General features: G+C 44.4%; 1 protein-coding gene across 8 annotated transcripts in view; it reads left to right on the top strand.

Moving 5' to 3' along the window:
- The first annotated feature begins 252 nt into the window (after positions 1 to 252).
- Positions 253 to 20400, top strand: part of WDR59 (WD repeat domain 59) — a 124575-nt gene continuing 104427 nt past the window's right edge. For all 8 annotated transcript variants that reach the window (XR_009559875.1, XM_060288287.1, XM_060288288.1 and 5 more), the window contains exons 1-3: positions 253 to 410; positions 13472 to 13521; positions 17887 to 18022. Coding sequence is in view for 7 of the 8 variants with exons in the window: in XM_060288287.1 (XP_060144270.1) it covers positions 357 to 410; positions 13472 to 13521; positions 17887 to 18022 (240 nt within the window). In the remaining variant the exon portion in view is untranslated. The remainder of the gene's footprint in view (positions 411 to 13471; positions 13522 to 17886; positions 18023 to 20400) is intronic.

The following is a 20400-nucleotide window of genomic DNA, read 5'->3' as shown; positions in this document are numbered from 1 at the left end:
ACCTTCAAGCTCTTCGCGGATTGCCCACAAGTGGCCAGACCTTGGCCTACAACTCCCGGCAGAGCTCGCGGCAGGGGGCGTGTATTCACAGGCGCGAGGAGCGTGGGTGACTCTAGCAGAGTGACGAAGTAAGGGGGCGTGTCTGTTTTGGGGCAGGCGCGGTGCCTCAATTGGATAATCTGGGAAGAGGGGGCGGAGCCAGTGTTTGGGTCAGCCAATGGTTTGCAGTCAGACGGAAGGGGGGACGGGGCGCGGCTGGACTGGCTCGGGGCTGCGTGGGGCTTACCGAACCCGGGAACGCGGGTGTCGTGGGTGGGAACGCGTAGTCCTGGGACCGCCGAGTCTGGGCGCGGGAGATGGCGGCGCGATGGAGCAGCGAGAACGTGGTGGTGGAGTTCCGCGACTCCCAGGTGAGCTCGGGGCCTAATGGAGCCTTTTAAGCATGCGCCCTTTCTGGTTCCCCTCCCCCACGCTGCCGGGTCATTCTTGGGGGCGGCGGGGCGACCCCCAGTCCGGGCTGGAGAGATGGGCAAGGGAGTGACCCGGACCTGTCAGACCCAAGCGGGTGAGAGGATCCTTGATGACCGTTGCGGGTGTTTGGGGCTGGCATGGGCGGGGTTTCGGGGTTCCCCTCGTGGATACCGGGAGTGGGGTCTCCCTGGGGACATCGAACTGCAGAGATTGCGCGCTAGTGAGCGCTGAGGGGAGGCTTCCCATGACCACGGTGGTGAGCGAGGGGGTTTAGGTACCCCTGCGCCTAGTGACTTTGGGCAAGTCGCAGAACTTATTTGAGCCTCAGATGCATGGACTTAACCCTGCCTCACAGGTCTTTGGAGTGGATTCGATAAAAAAAAAAAAAAACTGCATGCAAAGTGCCTGTTTCGCGCCTAAGCTTTTAAGTGGCTACTGATGCTAGGATAGTGGAAAATACCGTAGGTGAATAGGAGTATGCACTGCATGTATTGCCCGCGTTCGAATCCCGCCTCAGCTCTTAGCCTGTCATCACTCTCTGCGCATGTTTTCTCACCTGTAAGAGGTGCGAATCGTACCTACCTCATAGGGTTGCTGTGAGAATTTTGAGGTCATACCTTTAGAATGTGTGGCACAGTGCTGGACACATAGTAAGCCCAAAGGAACGCTAGTATTTACTAGGAATTTTTACCATTTTTCTATTTCGTTCCTTCCATATGCCGGGCCTTGTGCTAAGTGATCTACATTTCCTTTTTCTAATTCATGAAAGAACCAGGCAAGATAAGTAGATTTTTTTTTTTTTTCCCCAACAGGGAAGCTGATCCCCATTTGGCTGATCCCAAGTGACTTGGCCAAGGCCTCCCATTATGTGGTCGCATTGGGATTTGAACACAGGCGTCTGGCCCCAGGGCCTTGTTGTGCTCATTACACTACTCTGCTTCATACTGTATGAGCCTGTCATACAGTCGTTTTACAATCAATATCATGCCCCCCTTTCCCCAGCACCTAGGACAGTGTGTTGGTGATTCTCTTCATGTATCGAACACGTAATTTATTGAATACCTTCAGTGTGCCAGACTTTCATTCAGTCATTTTTTCAGTAAGGGTTTATTGAGCTTTTGACAGGTGCACACTGTACCAGGCACTGTGTTGGTGCGCAGGTGACTTATACTGAAGGGGAATCTGGATTTACGATAAGGGGTGATGTGGTTTCTTCTTTCTAAAACTTATCCCTTCTTTTGCCGTAAAGATGCATGAGGGGAGAACTTCCCACCAATTTGCTCTATGGCTGCCCTTGATACATAGTGCCCATGGAGAGTTTGAGCAACCGCATTTGGGTGAAAGGATCCTAAAGCACTTTGCACTGTCAGCATGGTGTCTCTGGGAGGAAGAAAGATGCCAGACTCCCAGGGGAAAAGAACCATATTCCTGTTACCCTTTTTGTTAATTGCTTTCACTGGGGACTAAGAAGAGAATCATGTGTCCTACCTCTGAGCTTGCTAATTTGGAAGCTACTAATCTGCAAACCCTTTAATTTTCACAGAAACCCAGGTAGTCTCACCCCTACTTCTCTACACAGATGTAATTGAAAAGACCTGCTGAGAGGGTGTTGACACATATATTAGGATGCTATGAAGTCGTATCAAATAATTAAACCTAAACAGCAGTTGTCATAGTAAGAGAACAAACTAAATTGGGTAATTTAACTGCCTTGTGGGAGTTTCTGTTTTTCTTTCTTATTTTTCTATTCATTTGGAAGGGTGAGTCTTAGTGTGAATTAGCATGGTTTTGTAGTTGATTTTGGTGATCACTGGGAGGGGTAGGGACTCATTTTATTAACTATTTCATTAATGTAGAAAGAAAAAGTTAAAACTCTTCACACCGCCTTTCTGAAAAGGCAGAACAATAAACTTTTCCTAACAGCCCACCACCTTTTTTTTTTTTTTTTGGCTGCATTGGGTCTTCGTTGGTGTGACCCCACCACTTTTAAAAATCATTTAAAAAATTTAAAGCTTTTAGGTTTTTCAAAGAAAAACCCCAGTCTGAAAGGTGAAACTTTTTTACATTTTATATGTGTCATTTACTTTATAAAACAGATGTTACTTTCACCGATTAATAGTGAGGAAGCTGTGCTGCTTGGCATCTACTCTGAAGTGGTCCCTGGAATCGATGAGTGTGAACGCTAAGAAAGCTTAGCGATAGTTTTCTAGAGCAACACCATCCACTAGAACTTTCTGAGATGATGGAAATGTGGCTCTTCAACACTTGAAATGGGGCTAGTGTGACTGAAACAGTGTTTTTTTTTTTTTTTTTTCCGGTATGTGGGCCTCTCACTGTTGTGGCCTCTCCCGTTGCGGAGCACAGGCTCCAGACGTGCAGGCTTAGCGGCCATGGCTCACGGGCCCAGCCGCTCCGTGGCATGTGGGATCTTCCCGGACCGGGGCATGAACCCGTGTCCTCTGTATCGGCAGGCGGACTCTCAACCACTGCGCCACCAGGGAAGCCCGAGACAGTGTATTTTAATTAATTAATTAATTAATTAAAAAATAAATTTATTGTATTTATTTATTTTTGGCTGTGTTGGGTCTTCGTTGCTGCACACGGGCTTTCTCTAGTGGCGAGCGGGGGCTACTCTTCGTTGCGGTGTTCAGGCTTCTCATTGTGGTGGCTTCTCTTTGTTGCAGAGCATGGGCTCTAGGTGTGCAGGCTTCAGTAGTTGTGGCATGCGGGTTCAGTACTTGTGGCTTGCTGGCTCTAGAGCGCAGGCTCAGTAGTTGTGGTGCACGGGCTTAGTTGATCAGGGGCATGTGGGATCTTCCCGGACCAGGGCTGGAACCCGTGTCCCCTGCATTGGCAGGTGGATTCTTAACCACTGCGCCACCAGGGAAGTCCTTTTTTTTTTAATTTTTTTTTTTTTTTGGCTGTGTTGGGTCTTAGTTGCAGCACGTGGGATCTTCGTTGAGGCAGGCAGGATCTTTTGTTGCCGTGGGTGGGCTCTTCATTGCGGTGTGCGGGCTCCTCTCTAGTTGTGGCGTGCAGGCTCCTCTCTAGTTGTGGCGCGCAGGCTCCTCTCTAGTTGTGGCGTGTGTGTTTTCTCTTTAGTTGTGGTGCGCAGGCTCCAGAGCGCATGGGCTCTGTAGTTTGCAGCACGTGGTCTCTTTAGTTGAGGCTCCCAGGCTCAGTAGTTGTGGCACGCAGGCTTAGTTGCCCCGCGGCATGTGGGATCTTCGCTCCCTGACCAGGGATCGAACGCGTGTCCCCTGCGTTGGAGGGCAGATTCTCTACCACTGGACCACCTGGGAAGTCCCAGCACAAGATATCTTAACATTTGTATGTGTCCTTTTCAATTTCTTTCATTAATGTTTTATAGTTTTCAGTATACATGTCTTTCACCTCCTTGGTTAAATTTATTTCTAGGTTGTAAATGGGATTGTTTGATGCAATTGTAAATGGCATTGTTTTCTTTATATCTTGTCCTGATGATGTATTAGTGTATATTAGTGTATAGAAATGCTACAGATTTTTGTGTATTAATTTTGTATCCCACAACTTTAATTAGTTTATTAGTCCTAACAGGTTTTTGATGGAGTCTTTAGAGTTTTCTGTATTTAATGTCGTGTCTTCTGCAAATGATGACAGTTTTACTTCTTCCATTCAAATTTTGATACCTTTTATTTCTTTTTCTTGCCTAATTTGCTCTGGCTAGGACTTCCAATACTGTGTTGAATAGATGTGACAAGAGTGGGCATCCTTGTCTTGTTCCTGATCTTAGAAGAAAGGCTTTCAGTTTTTCACTGTTGAGTATGATGTTAGCTGTGGGCTTGTCATATATGGACTTTATTATGTTGAGGTACGTTCCCTCTATATTTACTTTGTTGAGAGTGTTTATCATAAATGGACGTTGAATTTTGTCAAATGCTTTTTCTGCATCTATTGAGATGTTCATATGATTTTTATTCTTCATTTTGTTAACGTGGTGTAGCACATTGACTGATTTGTGGTTATTGAATCATCCTTGCATCCAAGGAATAAGTCACACTATGATCCTTTTAATGTCTTGTTGAATTCAGTTTGCTAATATTTTGTTGAGGATTTTTGCATCTGTGTTCATCAGGGATATTGGTTCTTTTCTTGTGATGTCCTTATCTCGTTTTGGTATCAGGGTAATACTGGCTTCATAAAATGAGTTTGGAAGAGTTCCCTGCTCTTACGGTTTTTGGAAAAGTTTGAGAAGGTTTGGTATTAAATCTTCTTTGGATGTTTTGTAGAATTCACCAGTGAAGCTCTCTGGTCCTGGACTTTAGTTTGTTAGCAGGTTTTTGATTACTGATCAGTATTTTTTTTTTATTATTTTTTATTTTTGCAGTACGTGGGCCTCTCACTGATGTGGCCTCTCCCGTTGCGGAGCACAGGCTCCGGACGCGCAGGCTCAGCGGCCATGACTCACGGGCCCAGCCACTTCGCGGCATGTGGGATCTTCCTGGACCGGGGCACAAACTCGTGTCCCCTGCATCAGCAGGTGGACTCCCAGCCACTGCGCCACCAGGGAAGCCCTGATTCAGTCTTTTTAATAGTAATCAGTCTGTTCAGATTTTCTATTTCATCATGATTCAATCTTAGTAGATTGTAAGTTTCTAGGAATTTACCCGTTGCTTTTGGGTTGTCCAGTTTGTTGGTATATAATTGTTCATAGTAGTCTCTTATGATGCTTTGTATTTCTATGGTATCAGTTGTAATATGTCCTCTTTCATTGCTGATTTTATTTCAGCCCTCTCCCGATTTTTCTTGGTGAGGCTAGCCATAAGCTTGTCAATTTTGTTTATCTTTTCAAGGAACCAGCTCTTAGTTTCATTGATCTTCTCTATTGTCTTTTTTTTTTTTTTTTGGCTGCTCCCTGTGGCATGCGGAACTTCCCCAACCAGAGATCGAACCCATGCCCCCTGCATTGAGAGTGTGGAGTCTTAACCACTGGACCGCCAGGGAAGTCCCTGTTATTTTCTTTCATTCTACTAACTTTGGGCTTCTTTTGTTCTTTTTCTAGTTCCTTGAGGTGTAAAGTTAGATTGTTTATTTGAGACTTCTCTTGTTTTTTGAGATAGACATTTATTGCTATGAACTTCCCTCTTAGAACTGCTTTTGCTGCATCCCACAATTTTTTGTATGTTATATTTCCATTTTTCTTTGTCTCAAGGTATTTTTTAAATTTCTTTTTATTTCTTCTTTGACCCATTTGTTGTTCAGTAGCATGTTGTTTAATTTCTACATATTTGTGAATTTTCTGCCAGTTTTGTTTGAGTGAGTAATTTCTCATTTTATACCATTGTGGTTAGAAAAGACGCTTGATATGATTTCAGTCCTCTTAAATTTATTAAGACTTGTTTTGTGGCCTAACATATGATCTATCCTGGAAAATTTTTCATGCACACTTCAGAAGAATGTGTATTCTGTTGCTTTTTTTTTTTTTAATTTTACGTTTGGCTGTGTCTGGTCTTAGGTGTGGCATGCAGGATCTTTTGTTGTGGTGCACGGTCTTCTTCTCTAATTGCAGCACATGGGCTTCTCTCTACTTGTGGTGCACAGGCTTAGTTGCCCTGTGGCCTGTGGGATCTTAGTTCCCTGACTAGGGATCAAACCTGCATCTCCTGCATTGGAAGGCGGATTCTTAACCACTGGACCACCAGGGAAGTCCCTGTTCTGTTGCTTTTGGATGGAATATTTTAGATATAACTGTTATGTCTATCTGACCAAATGTGTTGTTTAAGGCTGATGTTTCCTTATTGACCTTCTATCTGGATGATCCATCCATTGAGGCAAGTTGGTCATTAAAATTCTCTAATATTATTATACTGTTGTCTGTTTCTTCCCTTAGGCCTGCTAATATGTGCTTTATATATTTAGGGGCTCCTATATTTAATGCATAAATGTTTATAAATATTATATCCTCTTGTTGGATTAACCCCTTTATCATTATGTAGCACCTATCTTTTTTTGGTATTTATTTATTTGTTTATTTATTTTAACATCTTTATTGGAGTATAATTGCTTTACAGTGTTGTGTTAGTTTCTGCTGTATAACCAAGTGAATCAGCTATATGTATACATATATCCCCATATCCCCTCCCTCTTGCATCTTCCTCCCACCCTCCCTAACCCACCCCTCTAGGTGGTCACAAAGCCCCAAGCTGATCTCCCTGTGCTTCCCACTAGCCATCTATTTTACATTTGGTAGTGTAACACCTATCTTTGTCTCTGCTAACAGTCTTTGTTTTAACGTCTATTCTGTCTGATAGAAGTATAGCTACTCCAGCTTTCTTCTGGTTTCCATTTGCATAGAATATCTTTTTCCATTCCTTCACTTTCAGTCTGTATGTCCTTACATCTAGAGCGAGTATCCTGTAGGCAGCATATAGATGGGTCCTGCTTTTTTTATCCATTCAGTCACTCTTTGTCTTTTGATTGGAGAATTTAGTCCTTTTACATTTGAAGTAATTATTGATAGGTTTCCCCTGTTAATAACATTTTACACTAGTGTGGTACCTTTTCCACAGTTAATGAATCAATATTGATATATTAACCAAAATGCATATTTAACTCAGATTTCCTTACTTTTTACCTAATGTCTTTTTTCTGTTCTGGGATTCCATCCAGGATACCACATTATATTTAGTTGTCACGTCTCCTCAGACAGATGTCTCCTCTGCCCCTTGCATTGAGAGCATGGAGTCTAACCACTGGACCACCAGGGAAGTCCCAGATTTTTTTTTTTTTTTTGCGGTATGCGGGCCTCTCACTGCTGTGGCCTCTCCCATTGCGGAGCACAGGCTCCGGACGCGCAGGATCAGCCGCCATGGCTCACGGGCCTAGCCGTTCCACGGCATGTGGGATCCTCCCGGACCAGGGCACAAACCCATGTCCCCTGCATCGGCAGGCGGACTCTCAACCACTGCGCCACCAGGGAAGCCCTTTTTTTTTTTTTTTTTAAGCCACTACACTTTCCTTCTTTTATTTTTTTTTTATTTTTATTTTTTTTGCTGTACGCAGGCCTCTCACTGTTGTGGCCTCTCCCGTTGCAGAGCACAGGCTCCGGACGCGCAGGCTCAGCGGCCATGGCTCACGGGCCCAGCCGCTCCGCGGCATGTGGAATCCTCCCGGACCAGGGCATGAACCTGCGTCCCCTGCATCGGCAGGCGGACTCTCAACCACTGCGCCACCAGGGAAGCCCTTTTTTTTTTTTTTTTTAAGCCACTACACTTTACTTCTTTTAAAAAAAAAAAATTTGTTTATTTATTTTTGGCTGTGTTGGGTCTTCATTGCTGCACACAGGCTTTCTCTAGTTATGGCGAGTGGGGGCTACTCTTCATTGCAGTGCGTGGGCTTCTCATTTCTGTGGCTTCTCTTGTTGCGGAGCACGGGCTCTAGGTGCGCGGGTTTCAGTAGTTGTGGCACGTGGGCTTAGTAGTTGTGGCTTGTGGGCTCTAGAGCTCAGGCTCAGTAGTTGTGGTGCACGGGCTTAATTGCTCTGCGGCATGTGGGATCTTCTTGGATGAGGGCTCAAACCCGTGTCCCGTACACTGGCAGGCAGATTCTTAACCACTGCGCCACCAAGGAAGCCCAGGAAGAGAGGTCTGAAGTGATCTTTAATGTCATGCTCAGGCTGTGGGGAACCACTAAGGGAGTGTGAGCAAGCAAGCAGCATAGCCAGAGGTAGGTCCTGCAACAGTCCTGAGGGTGGAGGGAGCAAGGCTGGTGACAGGCGGGTGTCCCTGTCCAGGGGAGGACCGACAAAGGCCTGAGCTGAGGCAGAGACAGGAAGAAATGGATGGATTAGGAACAGACTTTCCTAGCTGTTCCTTCAAGTGTCCAAAGCTAGGAAGAGTCCAGGAGGCAGTCATGTCACGAAGCCAGTGGTTTTAAGGAGGGAGTGATCATGAGTTCTGATGCTGCCACAGGATCAAGTAAAACAGCCAGTAAACAGCCAACAGTGCAGGAGGCCAGTGACAACCTGTGCTGGACCATTTTTTATTGTTGTCCACCGGAGAGGTGGTAGAAGAGGCTTCTGAATCCAGTCTGACATAAAGCCCATGCACATCCTTTCTGCTGCACCAGATGAACTGTGTTTTATGTCTGCAGAAATGCCATGTAGAAACTTTCTTCCTTTTGATGCAACACAGTCAATTTCTTTGGATTGGTGAGACCAAATGCTTAAGAACACAGCAGCCTTCATGAAAAAGTGATTTTTTTGAAAAAGGGCAGCAGCAATTTGTGTACAGAGGCTCACAGAGTCTCATGAAATGGTATCTTTTATCAGCCATCAGTTAGCTTTTCTTTTCCACGTTATGAATTACATTTTCTCTAGGCCAGTAAGAATCAACCGTCACTGTCAGTGCTATGGCAGTCTTATTTTGTAGAGGTCATATGACTCCTAAAGTGCTGCAAAGGCCACCATCCTGCAGAAAGGGCAGGGCTGTAAAGAACTTTATTCTCTTTTGTCTACAGATGTCACCTTGACAGGGAGCATTTCTGAACATAAGTTTGTTTCCTGCAGGTGGGAGAGGAATTTTCAATTTCTAAAAACAAAGGTTCAGAAAAGGTATGGTTGGAATTTTACATCATAAAATGTGGGGATAAGGTACACAAACTTTGCTCGTCAGTTCTCTCTATTCCAATAGAAGGTTTCCCACAGCAGGCAATGAACTATCAAAGTTCATTATCCTAGGAGGTATTAAAAAAGTGAGGGAACTGGAGAAGTATAGATAAATTCATGGGTGATAAATTAGCAAGGGAAACTACTGAAAAAAATTCTTTGAGATGTCAGCACATTCCGAGCTGGGAGGACCCTGATTTTCACCTGGTTCTGACCCATCTTCAAAACTATCAGATGTGTGCAGAGTGACTGCATTCACAAAGCACCTCATTGGGAGCTCTGGGAGAAATGAAATAGGCCCTCACCTGCAGGGGCTCACAGCTCGTGGGAGAGGATCAATGTGCACAGCAGTAACTACAGTAAGTCCCCTACAAACGAACCTTCAAGTTGCGAACTTTCAAAGATGTGAACGTGCGTTCCATCTACATCAGGCGTGAGTGAAACTGCAGCTTGCCCTCCGTCTCCTATTGCTGGCGATCCTTCAGCTCTACCATCTCCCACCTCCTCTCCCTCCTCCAGTCAGTAACTCTTCTTGCCTGTTCCCTCGATGCCAGCCCCTGTATGCCAGCTGTTGTACTGTACTACTGTACTTTTCAAGGTACTGTACTGTAAGATTAAAAATGTTGTCTTTATTTTTTGTTTGTTTTTTATGTATTATTTGTGTGAAAAGTATTATAAACCTTTTACAGTACAGTACTATATAGCCAATTGTGTTAGTTGGGTACCTAGGCTAACTTGGTTGGACTTATGAACAGATTGGACTTACATACTTGCTCTCAGAATGGAACTCGTTCATGTGTAGGGGACTCACTGTACCACAAAGCAAGTTAAGGCAAGTCCTGTGATGGAGGGGCAGGGAAGGTACTTTAGGAGAAGGTGGAGTCCCCTTGGTGGACGCTGGGTGAGCTTCTTAGAGGAGGTATGTCTTGAGCCTTAAAAGTTGAGTAGAATTTCAACAGCAGAGTAGGAGAGAAGGACTTTCTAGGCGGAAGGAAGAGCTTAAGCATCTCTTCAGAATTGGGAGAGTTGCAAAATCGGGTGAGTGCTGTGAATGGGTGCGGCTTGAGCAGGTAGAGTGTGGGTCAGCCTGAGAAATTCTGTAAGTGTCTGATTTGGAAGGTCCTGAAGGCTGAGGAGTCTATGCTTGATTTTATTCAGAGTGAGAAAAACCAACAAAGGTTTGAGAGCAGTGGATTGATGTAATTAGAACTCTGTCTTCAGAGGTTCAGTGTTAGGTTGAATGGAGACGGGAGACGGGAAGGTAGACTGTTGGGAGGGTGTTGCTGTAGACCAAGTCTCAGGCCTAGATGAGAAGAATGGAAAGAGAAGAGAGTTGGAAGGAGCCTCGGAAAGACAGTGCTTTTTATTATAAAATAATGCAAATATAGAAATAATACAAAAATGTAGACTCATTGAGAGGAATCAAATTAAAATCCCGTAGGAACAACTACCATCTAAACATTTTGGGATACTTTTTTCAGGCTAAGTAGCTGATTTAAATTTTAGTTCATAGTAAGGAATGAAATACCACTTTCCTGTACTCCTCTAAGTTGTCTTTAATCTGCAGCAGGGCTCTGCCAGCAGGCTGGTGGGAAGTTCTCTCTCAGTCACTATGGGGCTCCCTTCCTCTCTTTACAGAGGGATCATACGAGAACCCTATGGTTCTTCACCCCTGATGCCCAGACTTAGCATCTCTCAGCCATTCCCCATCGGGTGCACTGAGGGTGCTGAGGCCTTTCCAGGGGGATTCTTGTCCCTGACAAAGCACCACCTTTTACTCTGGTCAGTTTATTTTTAGGTCCTTTGCTTAAAGCACTTCCCTTTCTCCATTTCCCCCTTTGGGACAGCCTAGCAGACCCTCCTTCATGTGCTCCTGCAAGCATAACATTGGCCTCTTTCTTTCTGGGATAGGAGTGGGGAAATATCAGTTAGGTGTGGGTTTTTTTGTTTTACTTCTTAAAAAATAACTTGCTCTGATAAGGTGATATGGTGAGTTATGATACTCTCATTGCAGGCTCCTGCATTTTTCTATGTCATTCTTTAATGCTTCTAGAACATTTCATTGTCTAGAGATCTATAATTTACTTATAGATAACATGAATTCAACAACTCTGTGTATGAAAGTTTTGGCTGTATTTTGGATAGATTCTGGAGGTGGAATTACTGAGTCAAAGGACATGACTTTAGGGGAGTTCCTAGTGGTCCAGTGGTTGGAACTCCACGCTTCCACTGCAGGGGACATGGGTCTGATCCCTGGTCAGGGAACTAAGATCCTGCATGCTGTGCAGCGTGGCCAAAAAAAAAAAGACAAAATGACAACGTGACTTTTTTGGGAGGTATTATTACCAGATCATCCTTTATTGTCACCGTACCACAAACTTAGCAGCTTGAAGCACCACCCACTTATTAGCTCACGGTACTGTAGGTCAGAGATCCAGGCTCTGCCTGACTGCTTTCTCTCTTCAGTCTCATAGGCTGAAACCCAGGCATCCGTTGGCTGTGTTCTCGTCAGGAGGCTCAGCTGACTAGGGAAGAATCTGCTAACAAACTCATTCAGGTTGTTGGAAGCATTCGGTTCCTGAGGGTTATAGGACAGAGGTCCCTGGTTTTTTGCTGATTGTTATTTAGAGGTCACTCTCAGCTTCTGCCATGTGGTCTGTCCATCTTCACAGCCAGCAGCAAAGAGTCTTCTCCATGTTAAATCAATCCCTCACCCTTCAAATCTCTGACTTCCTCTGTCTCTGACCTCTAGACTTAGCTTTAAAGAGTTGATGTGATTAGGTCTCTCTATCTCCCCCTCCTCCCTCCCCCAAGAAATTTTTCGTCATCTCAAACGGAAACTCCGTACTCATTAAACAATAACACCCCACACCCCCAGCCCCTGGCAACCTCTACTGTACTTGCTGTTTCTATGAATTTACCTAGTCTAGACACCTCATATAAGTGGAATCATGCAGTATTTATCCTTTTTTGTCTGACATTTCACTTAGCATAATGTTTTCAAGGTTCATTCATGCTGTAGCATGTATGCCATTGTGTGTATATGCCACGTTTTGTTTGTTCATTCATCAGCTGATGGGCATTTGGGTTGTTTCGGGTCTCTCTTTCTTAGGGTTAACTGATTTGGGACTTTAATTACATCTCAAAATCCGTTTGTAGCAGTACCTAGATTAGTGTTTGAATAATGGGGAGAATGTGTATGTACACCAAGGGCCCAGAATCTTGGGGCCACCTTAGCATTCTTGCTACCACACACACTCTAGAAAGATGGTACCGTCCCTGGTTGGAGGTACCATCTTGCCCTCTTTCATACCCTTAATGTATACATTGCACAGAAGAGTTCTGGAAATGGCATCTCATTTCACTACCTGCTTTTCCAGCTGGGCTATTCTCTGCTCATGACTCTAGTGGAATGAAGGATGCATAATAATCCCTTTTCAGCCTCCAGTGAAAGCACTCTGGCTTCTTGTCCCTAATGTTACCTGTGACGTGTTTCTTGAGGGTGTACAGGTGAGAAACCCATTAATAAGACCAGCGAGAGTGAGGAAGAGAATTTCTGTTTACCATTTGTGATGTGTGAGTGTAGCAGAATGTACAAAATGCATTCTCTCTTGATAGACTCTTGGAAAGAACTTAGAGCATTTAATAACCAAACAACGGCACAAACTGTTTCAGATAATGCCCTGAGAATACAGCAGGACTTGAACTTGTCCAAATAAGAGAATTTAGGGCTATAACGCCCATGATTAAAATTAGCCTCACGCTCCAGCCTGAATGTAGATTTGTTTGGTTTGGTGTGGTCTTTGGGAAATTGGACCTCAGATCCTGAAAAGATGGTGATCCCTAGGAACTGGGAGACCTGGGAAATGGAAGGCAGTAAAAGGTGCTGGAAATCTCAGATTAAATGGGAACTGGGCATCTCAATGACAAGAATGTGACCGTGGATTCAGCAGAGGTGGTGTTTGAATGTTACCAATTGCCATTCGGCTTGGAGGAGTCCATGCCCTTTGGGAAGGCATGGATGGTGTGTGTATGTGTGTATATGTGTGTGTATGTGTGTGTGTGTGTGTGTGTGTGAGAGAGAGAGAGAGAGAGACAGAGAGAGAAAGATGTCCCAGGTTAGATTGTGTGTAGTCCTGGTCTCAGGGGGAACAGACAACTGCTGCCCTATTGTGGAAGGTGAATGTGAGATTTGAATGAGAATTAGAAGGGGGTTAAGGTATCCACTGTAGAGAACTGCCAGCTGGGGACTGCCTGGGCCATGGGAAGAGGAAGACCCACAGGTGTCTACCTGCCTGTCTTCTCTAACCTGAGCTGGCTTTGCTGGCAGAACTGAATCTGTGTTCTCTCTCACAGGCAACTGCAATGTCTGTGGACTGTCTGGGGCAGCATGCAGTGCTTTCCGGGTAAGTGAGCGTACAGCGTTCGTCTGCCACGATTTCTGGGAACAAATTGCAAATCAAGAGGTTTCTGGGAAATTGGAAAATACTTTCTTATTTAAGGATTACAGTCATAGGGTTTAGTTCTGCTATCCTAGTGACCTCAGTGGTAGTTGTGGGGATTATTTGCAGTTTATTTTTTTCTCTGCCCTAACAGGTGAGCAATAAAATTCCTTTGAAATGTTAGTGACTGGTAGCTTGGTCTTGAAATTGCCATTTTCTGTTTAGTGCATGGACTCTTCAGAAGGATGCTGTGTGGTATGGTCTAACAGGTAGCTAGTTCCTAGGATTGAGAGGATCTGGGTTACAGTTTGGCCATTGATTATGAGCCCTTGGACATTTATTCAGTTGGCCTCCCTGGACTTCGGTTTTCTCATGAAGCAGTTCGATTTCATCATGAAGAAGTTGAACTACATAATTTCTGTAGTGTCTTCTGGTTCAAAATTAAGATTCTGGCAATTAAGGTCCCTGCATTTGCTAATCATCCTAACATTGTACCAGTATGATAACATTTAATGGTCAGAGTCCCTTTCCTTTCATGTTGCTCTAGATTACTACCTCTCAGAGTTAGCTATATGTTCATTAACTTAGTTGTTTATGAACCCATTTATAAAATGAAGTGTTTTCTATTCATTATTTTATTTTGAAATCATGTTTTAAATTACTTTTAAATAAAACCATAGCAAACATTAATTCAGAAGGATATACCATGGAAAGTAAGTTTCCGTCCTACCTCTGACTCCACTCCCCAGAGACAGTTATTGATACCATTTTCTTGTGTCACCCTGAATGCATAGATAGGAAAAATTGGTATGTCTCTTTTCTGCCCCAGCCAAACTCACTTTTTTAAAAAATAGCTTTATCGAGATATAATTCACATACCATGCAATTCACCCTTTTAAAAAAATTATTTATTTTATTTATTTTTGGCTGCATTGGGTCTTCGTTGCTGTGCGTGGGCTTTCCCTAGTTGAGGCAAGCAGGGGCTACTCTTCCTTGGGGTGCGCAGGCTTCTCACTGTCATGGCTTCACTTGTTGCACAGCATGGGTTCCAGAGCACAGGCTCAGTAGTTGTGGCGCACGGGCTTAGTTGCTTCACAGCATGTGGGTCTTAACGGGCCAGCGATCGAACCCGTGTCCCCTGCATTGGCAGGTGGATTCTTAACCACTGCACCACCAGGGAAGCCCCCCACCTCACCTTTTTCCCCACCCTGATCTCACTCACCAGAGGCAACCAGTTAAGACTCTTTAGCTGTTTATTTTGGGTTGCTTCTATTTTTCCAAGTGGTATACTACATACACTGCTGTATCTTGATTTATCCATCACAGATATTCAAATTGACTTCTTACAGTAGATGATGAATATTTAGCACTTTTACTTCAGTTGTGAGTCCCTTATGTATATATACCTGGCCTTCCCCCTCCTTCCAATGTAGTCATGTAACAATTGTTGGGTTAAATCAGTATGTGGAGTTCTTTTTCTCAGAGTTATTGTCAAGAGATCCTATGCCATTCTGATTCTGGACTCTGTATGTGACCTATTTTTTCTCTTTGGAGAAATCCTATCTTTATCCCTAGTGTTATCTTTACCTCTCGTGTGTGTGAAATTTTCACTGTGACCGCTTTGGTATGTGTCTTTTTTCATTCATTGTGCTGGGCACTTAGAGGGACCCTCCTCCCGTTTTTGACATTATTACCTGTTTTATCCAAACAAATAGAAAAATAACATATACTTGGCATTATGTAGCCATATTAACAACCCATAAAATACTTGCAGGTGCCCTGGAAGAACTGTATCTCAGACGTTAGATTTCTCAGTATTGACTGATGTGGATATTGTCATTTGTAGCATTCTAGGAGAGAACGGGATTATATAACTGGAAATCATGCGAGTGTTCTTATTCTGATGTGTTCTTAGACATGCATACGTCCATGTTATTTTTCAACATGATCTTGAAGTTCACCATTTCATTTTCTTATACTGAACTTTAAAATATGTGTAGTAAAGTGTATGCTTAAGTGAACAGCTCAAATAAATTTACATATATATATACACCCATATGGTCACCATTCAGATTAAAATAACAAATAATTTTAGCACCTGGGACGGCCCTTTCAGTCTGGAAATCTGTGTCTTTTAGTTTGGAGAAATTTTCCAGCATTATGTCTTTGATAATTTTCCTCATTCTTTGTGGAGCTTCTCTTAGTGCATGTTGGATATCCTGTATGGATTCACTTCTGAACTTTCGGTCTTTTTATCTTTCTGTTTTGCATTCCGGGAGTTTTCTTCAACTTTAACTTCCAACCCTTCTGTCAGGTTTTAAAATTTCAACTATAACTTTAGTTTCCAAGAGCTCTTGTTCTCTGTTCTTTAAATTGTCTTCTTTCATGTCTCTGAGAATATTAATTCTAGGTTTTCTTCTTTCCTCTGTGCCGCCCATTTCCTTCTTTTCCTTTCGGCTGTGTTGGTCTCTGTCTTGCAAGTTTCCTGCTGTGACTGATGCTCATGGGCTCTCTGTTAATCTTAAAGAGTGAGTGGAATCTCTGTTTACGTGTGCAATGGTGGGATCCACTGTAGGGAGATCAGGTGGGAACTAGGCCCTTTTGTTGGAGGGTGCCCAGGTGCCATCATCTCCAGGGCTTTATTGTTGTTGTTGTTCTGTTCACTTTCGTTCTTTCTTGGGCTGCACACTTCCTCCTGAGAAGAATCCGCTTGTCATTAGTCACCATCCGAAGACTAAAAGCCATGTGTTGTGAGTTCTGAGCAGGGAAAGAGGCCTGAGCGTCTCACCCTCCACTTCCTGCCCTGTTTTGAGCACAGCAGCTCTCACTCACCCCCTGCCGTGCCTCTTCTCCCAGGCCCAGGGCTCCTCTGAGGTAGTTTCTCTTCCTCTCCAGCTCCTGCGGGCCTGGATTTCCACAGTGTGAACCAGCTCGCTCTGCAGGCCCTTGGGTGCTGGTTGTTTTTCCCCTGGATCACTTAACCATTTTTCTGTCGGCTTTCCGTTTCCTCCCTCATTTTCTTTGTGGGTTTCCGTCTTTTATGTTTTCACTCTTATTCTAGTGGGTCTTCAGTGGGGGATGAAGACAAACATGTTATGTCCAATCAGGCATGTTTATCCTGAAGTGCCCACCTTCTGCTGTTCTGCATTTGCCCTGTACTGTCTCTGATTTCCCCTGCTGAAAAACACGCCATATATATAGTGCTTGGCCTTTGCCCTGTTTCATTCTAATGGGAAATGCCGGCCTGCCTGCCATGGGATCAGATGATTCCTTAGGAAGAGGTCAGAGTTTCTAGGTCTTTGTACTATATCAACTTTCTCAGAAGCCCCAGAAATTCTCTTAGTTTGTGTCTTACCTGTGCTTCCTTTCTCTCTTAATCCATCCCTCCTCGGGTTTCTGCTAGAGTTCTACATGCCATTTTAACTTTCTACTTCCTGTCTGTTCTGAGCGGGGACAGTTAATCTTTTTCTTCATTATCGAGCCCACCTGTCCTCGCCGACTCCCGGGGGCTTGGAGCGCTCCCCAACAAAGAACCGCTGATGGCTGCTGAAGAGGTTGATACACACACCAAGGATTTTTTTCTTAAAACAGAAGGAAAATAGGTGAACAAAGGACATCACCGTTTTCAGATCCTTTATATTGATTGGCACCTTGAACATTATTGGCACTTATTATTATTTTCATTATTATTATTTTTTGGTTATTGTTTCCCCTTCTGATAGTGTTAATTTAGTTCCCATCACCAAGTAGTCAACTTGCACGGGAATTTGAGATCTTCTCAAATTATTTAGCTAAGTGATAAGCGAGGTGTTTAATTTTACACACGTTTATTGCATGCAAAGCACTGTGCCTAGTGAGGAGGGACATATAGAGATATTCAAGACATGCTCCATACCCCAAACACTCAGTTGGTTTGGGACAGGAACATTTACGTTAGCAGTTCTGCTACAGAGATAAGTGCTGTGCTGTAGTCCAAATGCAGACTGTGTCATGGGAGTCGTGTGGAAGCAGCTATGATCCTAACTGGGGGATTGGAAAAGCCTGGGAGAGGGCTGGGCTGGAGCTGAATCTGGTGGAGGAGGTCAGACTTCCATGGATATGGGAGGGAGGACCATCTCTAGAGACAGATCTCACAGGGAGTATGGCTCCCACTTGCCCAGCAGCCACGAGTTACTCTTGTCACTTGTATGCCTTTCGGAGTCGATAAACGTCATGTACATCTGGGGATTTTTTGAGCACTGCTTGCGAACCGTACGTCATTCCAAATGTACTTTTCTATCTTAGTGCTAATGCTGTTCTGTTTTCATAATGTTGATGTTGTTTTCCTAGCCGCCGATTCCTATACATCGTCAGTCTAGATGCCCCCTTCGAAGGTCACCGAAAGATCTCACGCCAGAGCAAGTGGGACATTGGAGCCGTGCAGTGGAATCCTCATGACAGCTTCGCGCACTATTTTGCAGCCTCGGTGAGCTCATTCAAGGAATACAGGAAAAGGCTTTTATTTTTTTATTTTTATAAATTTATTTATTTATTTATGGCTGTGTTGGGTCTTCATTGCTGCACGCGGGCTTTCTCTAGTTGTGGCGAGTGGGAGCCACTCTTTGTTGCGGTGCGCGGGCTTCTCATTGTGGTAACTTCTCTTGTTGTGGAGCATGGGCTTTAGGTGCACGGGCTTCAGTAGTTGTGGCGCATGGGCTCAGCAGTTGTGGCTTACAAGCTCTAGAGCGCAGGCTCAGTAGTTGTGGTGCACGGGCTTAGTTGCTCCGTGGCATATGGGATCTTGCTGGACCAGGGCTCGAACCCATGTCCCCTGCATTGGCAGGCGGATTCTTAACCACTGCGCCACCAGGGAAGCCCGGAAAAGTCTTTTAAATGTGAGATCTAGGCTGGTAGGTCTGTGTTCTACGTAGAGAAGAGGACATAATCGTCATTTCTCAGGCGGCAAAGAGGGGTTGCATGGTTCAAAAAGGAAGATGGAGGCAATTACAGATTTAAATGTATATGAAAAGAATTGGGGGTACCATCGGTAATTCAAAGAATTGAATCCAGGTTTGGAAAGGGAAACAGGTAGATACCTCTATGTCTGTGTGTGATAAGAACCCATTTTCTGCATGAATGTAACTAGCCAGTGACTGAAAGAGGTTCTAAGGAAGGACCTGGTGAGCTGGTCTGGGGGCAACTGTCATTGCTTTCAGAGGGATCAGAAGATTCCATACACCCTTCCACTCAAAGGGAGGGATTCTTTTTTGATTGAATCCTGTTCATATGTGAATTCTTCCAGGGAAAAGATGCATATGTTTCATTAGGTTTTCCAAGGGGTTCACAACTGAAAAAATATCTGGGCTTAGATCATCTCTGGTATCCCTTGCCTGATTCTTTATCAGTGTTCTGTTCTCCTAGGACAATTAGAGACCTAAACCTCTGGCTCCTTTTGCACTGGGCCGGGAGGGCAGTATTTGAAGGAGCCCTTCTCATCCTCCAGGGAATATGACCATTCGCAGTGCTGTCTGGGTCTGTTCTTGTCGGGAATGACAGTCTGTGAGAGGAAAGCGTCTCACAAAAGAAAGAAGAGCAAGGCTGTCAGCTTTAGAAGGAACAAAAAGCTGCCGTTCCCCGTCATTTCCAAAATAGAATCTGACTGTCTGCCTTGAACCAGGGACAACGACTAAAGTGGACCTGATCCCTGGGACTGTTGACAGGTCAGGCCAGATCATTCTTCGTGGTGGGGGCTGTCCTGTGCTTTGTAGGAAATTGGCAGCATCCCTGGCCCCTCGCCCACTAGATGCCAGTAGCATCCTCCCCCACCCCCATCGTGACAGCCAAAAATGTCTCTAGGCATTGTCAGGTGTCCCCTGGGAAGCAAAATCCCCCCTGATTGGGAAGCACAGATTTAGGCTGACCCTTCAGTACTAGGCCCAAGTGGATTAATACTGCATGTGTTTGGGAGTGGCAAGAAAGAGCCTTATTTATTTTTTTCAGACAATCATTTAAAGTGAACAATTCAGTATCATTTACTACATTCACAGTGTTATGTAACTGCCACCTTTATCTGGTTCCCAAACATTTCCATCACTCCAAAGGAAACCCCCTTACCATTAAGCAGTAATTCCCCCACCCGCAGCCCCTGGCCACCTCCAGTCTGTGTTCCATCTCTGGATTTAGCCATTCTGGATATTTCATATAAATGGGGTCATACCATACATGACCTTTTGTGTCTGGCTTCTTTATCCACGTCAGAGCATGTATCAGTACTTTACTCCTTTTTATGGCTGAATAATATTCCATCATAGGGATACACCACATTTTGTCTGTTCATCCACTGATGGACATTTGGGCTGGCTGTTATAAATAGTGCCGATAAGAACATGTACGTGCATGTACTTTTTTTTAAAAAAATATATTTATTTATTTTGGCTGCGTTGGGTCTTCGTTGCTGCGCGCGGGCTTTCTCTAGTTGCAGCGAGCGGGGGCTACTCTTTGTTGCAGTGTGCAGGCTTCTCATTGCAGTGACTTCTCTCGTTGCGGAGCACCGGCTCTAGGTGCGCAGGCTTCAGTAGTTGTGGCTCGTGAGCTCTAGAGCACAGGCTCAGTAGTTGTGGCGCATGGGCTTAGTTGCTCCGCGGCATGTGGGATCTTCCCGGGCCAGGGCTCGCACCTGTGTCGCCTGAATTGGCAGGCGAATTCTTAACCACTGCGCCACCAGGGAAGCCCTGTACATGTACTTTTTTGGGTACTCATTTTCACTTCTTTTGGGTATATATTCCTAGGAGTGATTGAAAGGCCATGTGAAGCCTGTGTTTTACTTTTTGAGGAACCATCAAACTGTTTTCTACAATGCACAAG

The sequence above is a fragment of the Globicephala melas genome, chromosome 19 (assembly GCF_963455315.2).
Source record: "Globicephala melas chromosome 19, mGloMel1.2, whole genome shotgun sequence".
In the NCBI taxonomy this organism is placed as follows: domain Eukaryota; kingdom Metazoa; phylum Chordata; class Mammalia; order Artiodactyla; family Delphinidae; genus Globicephala; species Globicephala melas.
The sequence above is the reverse complement of the archived record's forward strand: the minus strand, read 5'-3'. Positions and strand labels throughout refer to the sequence as shown.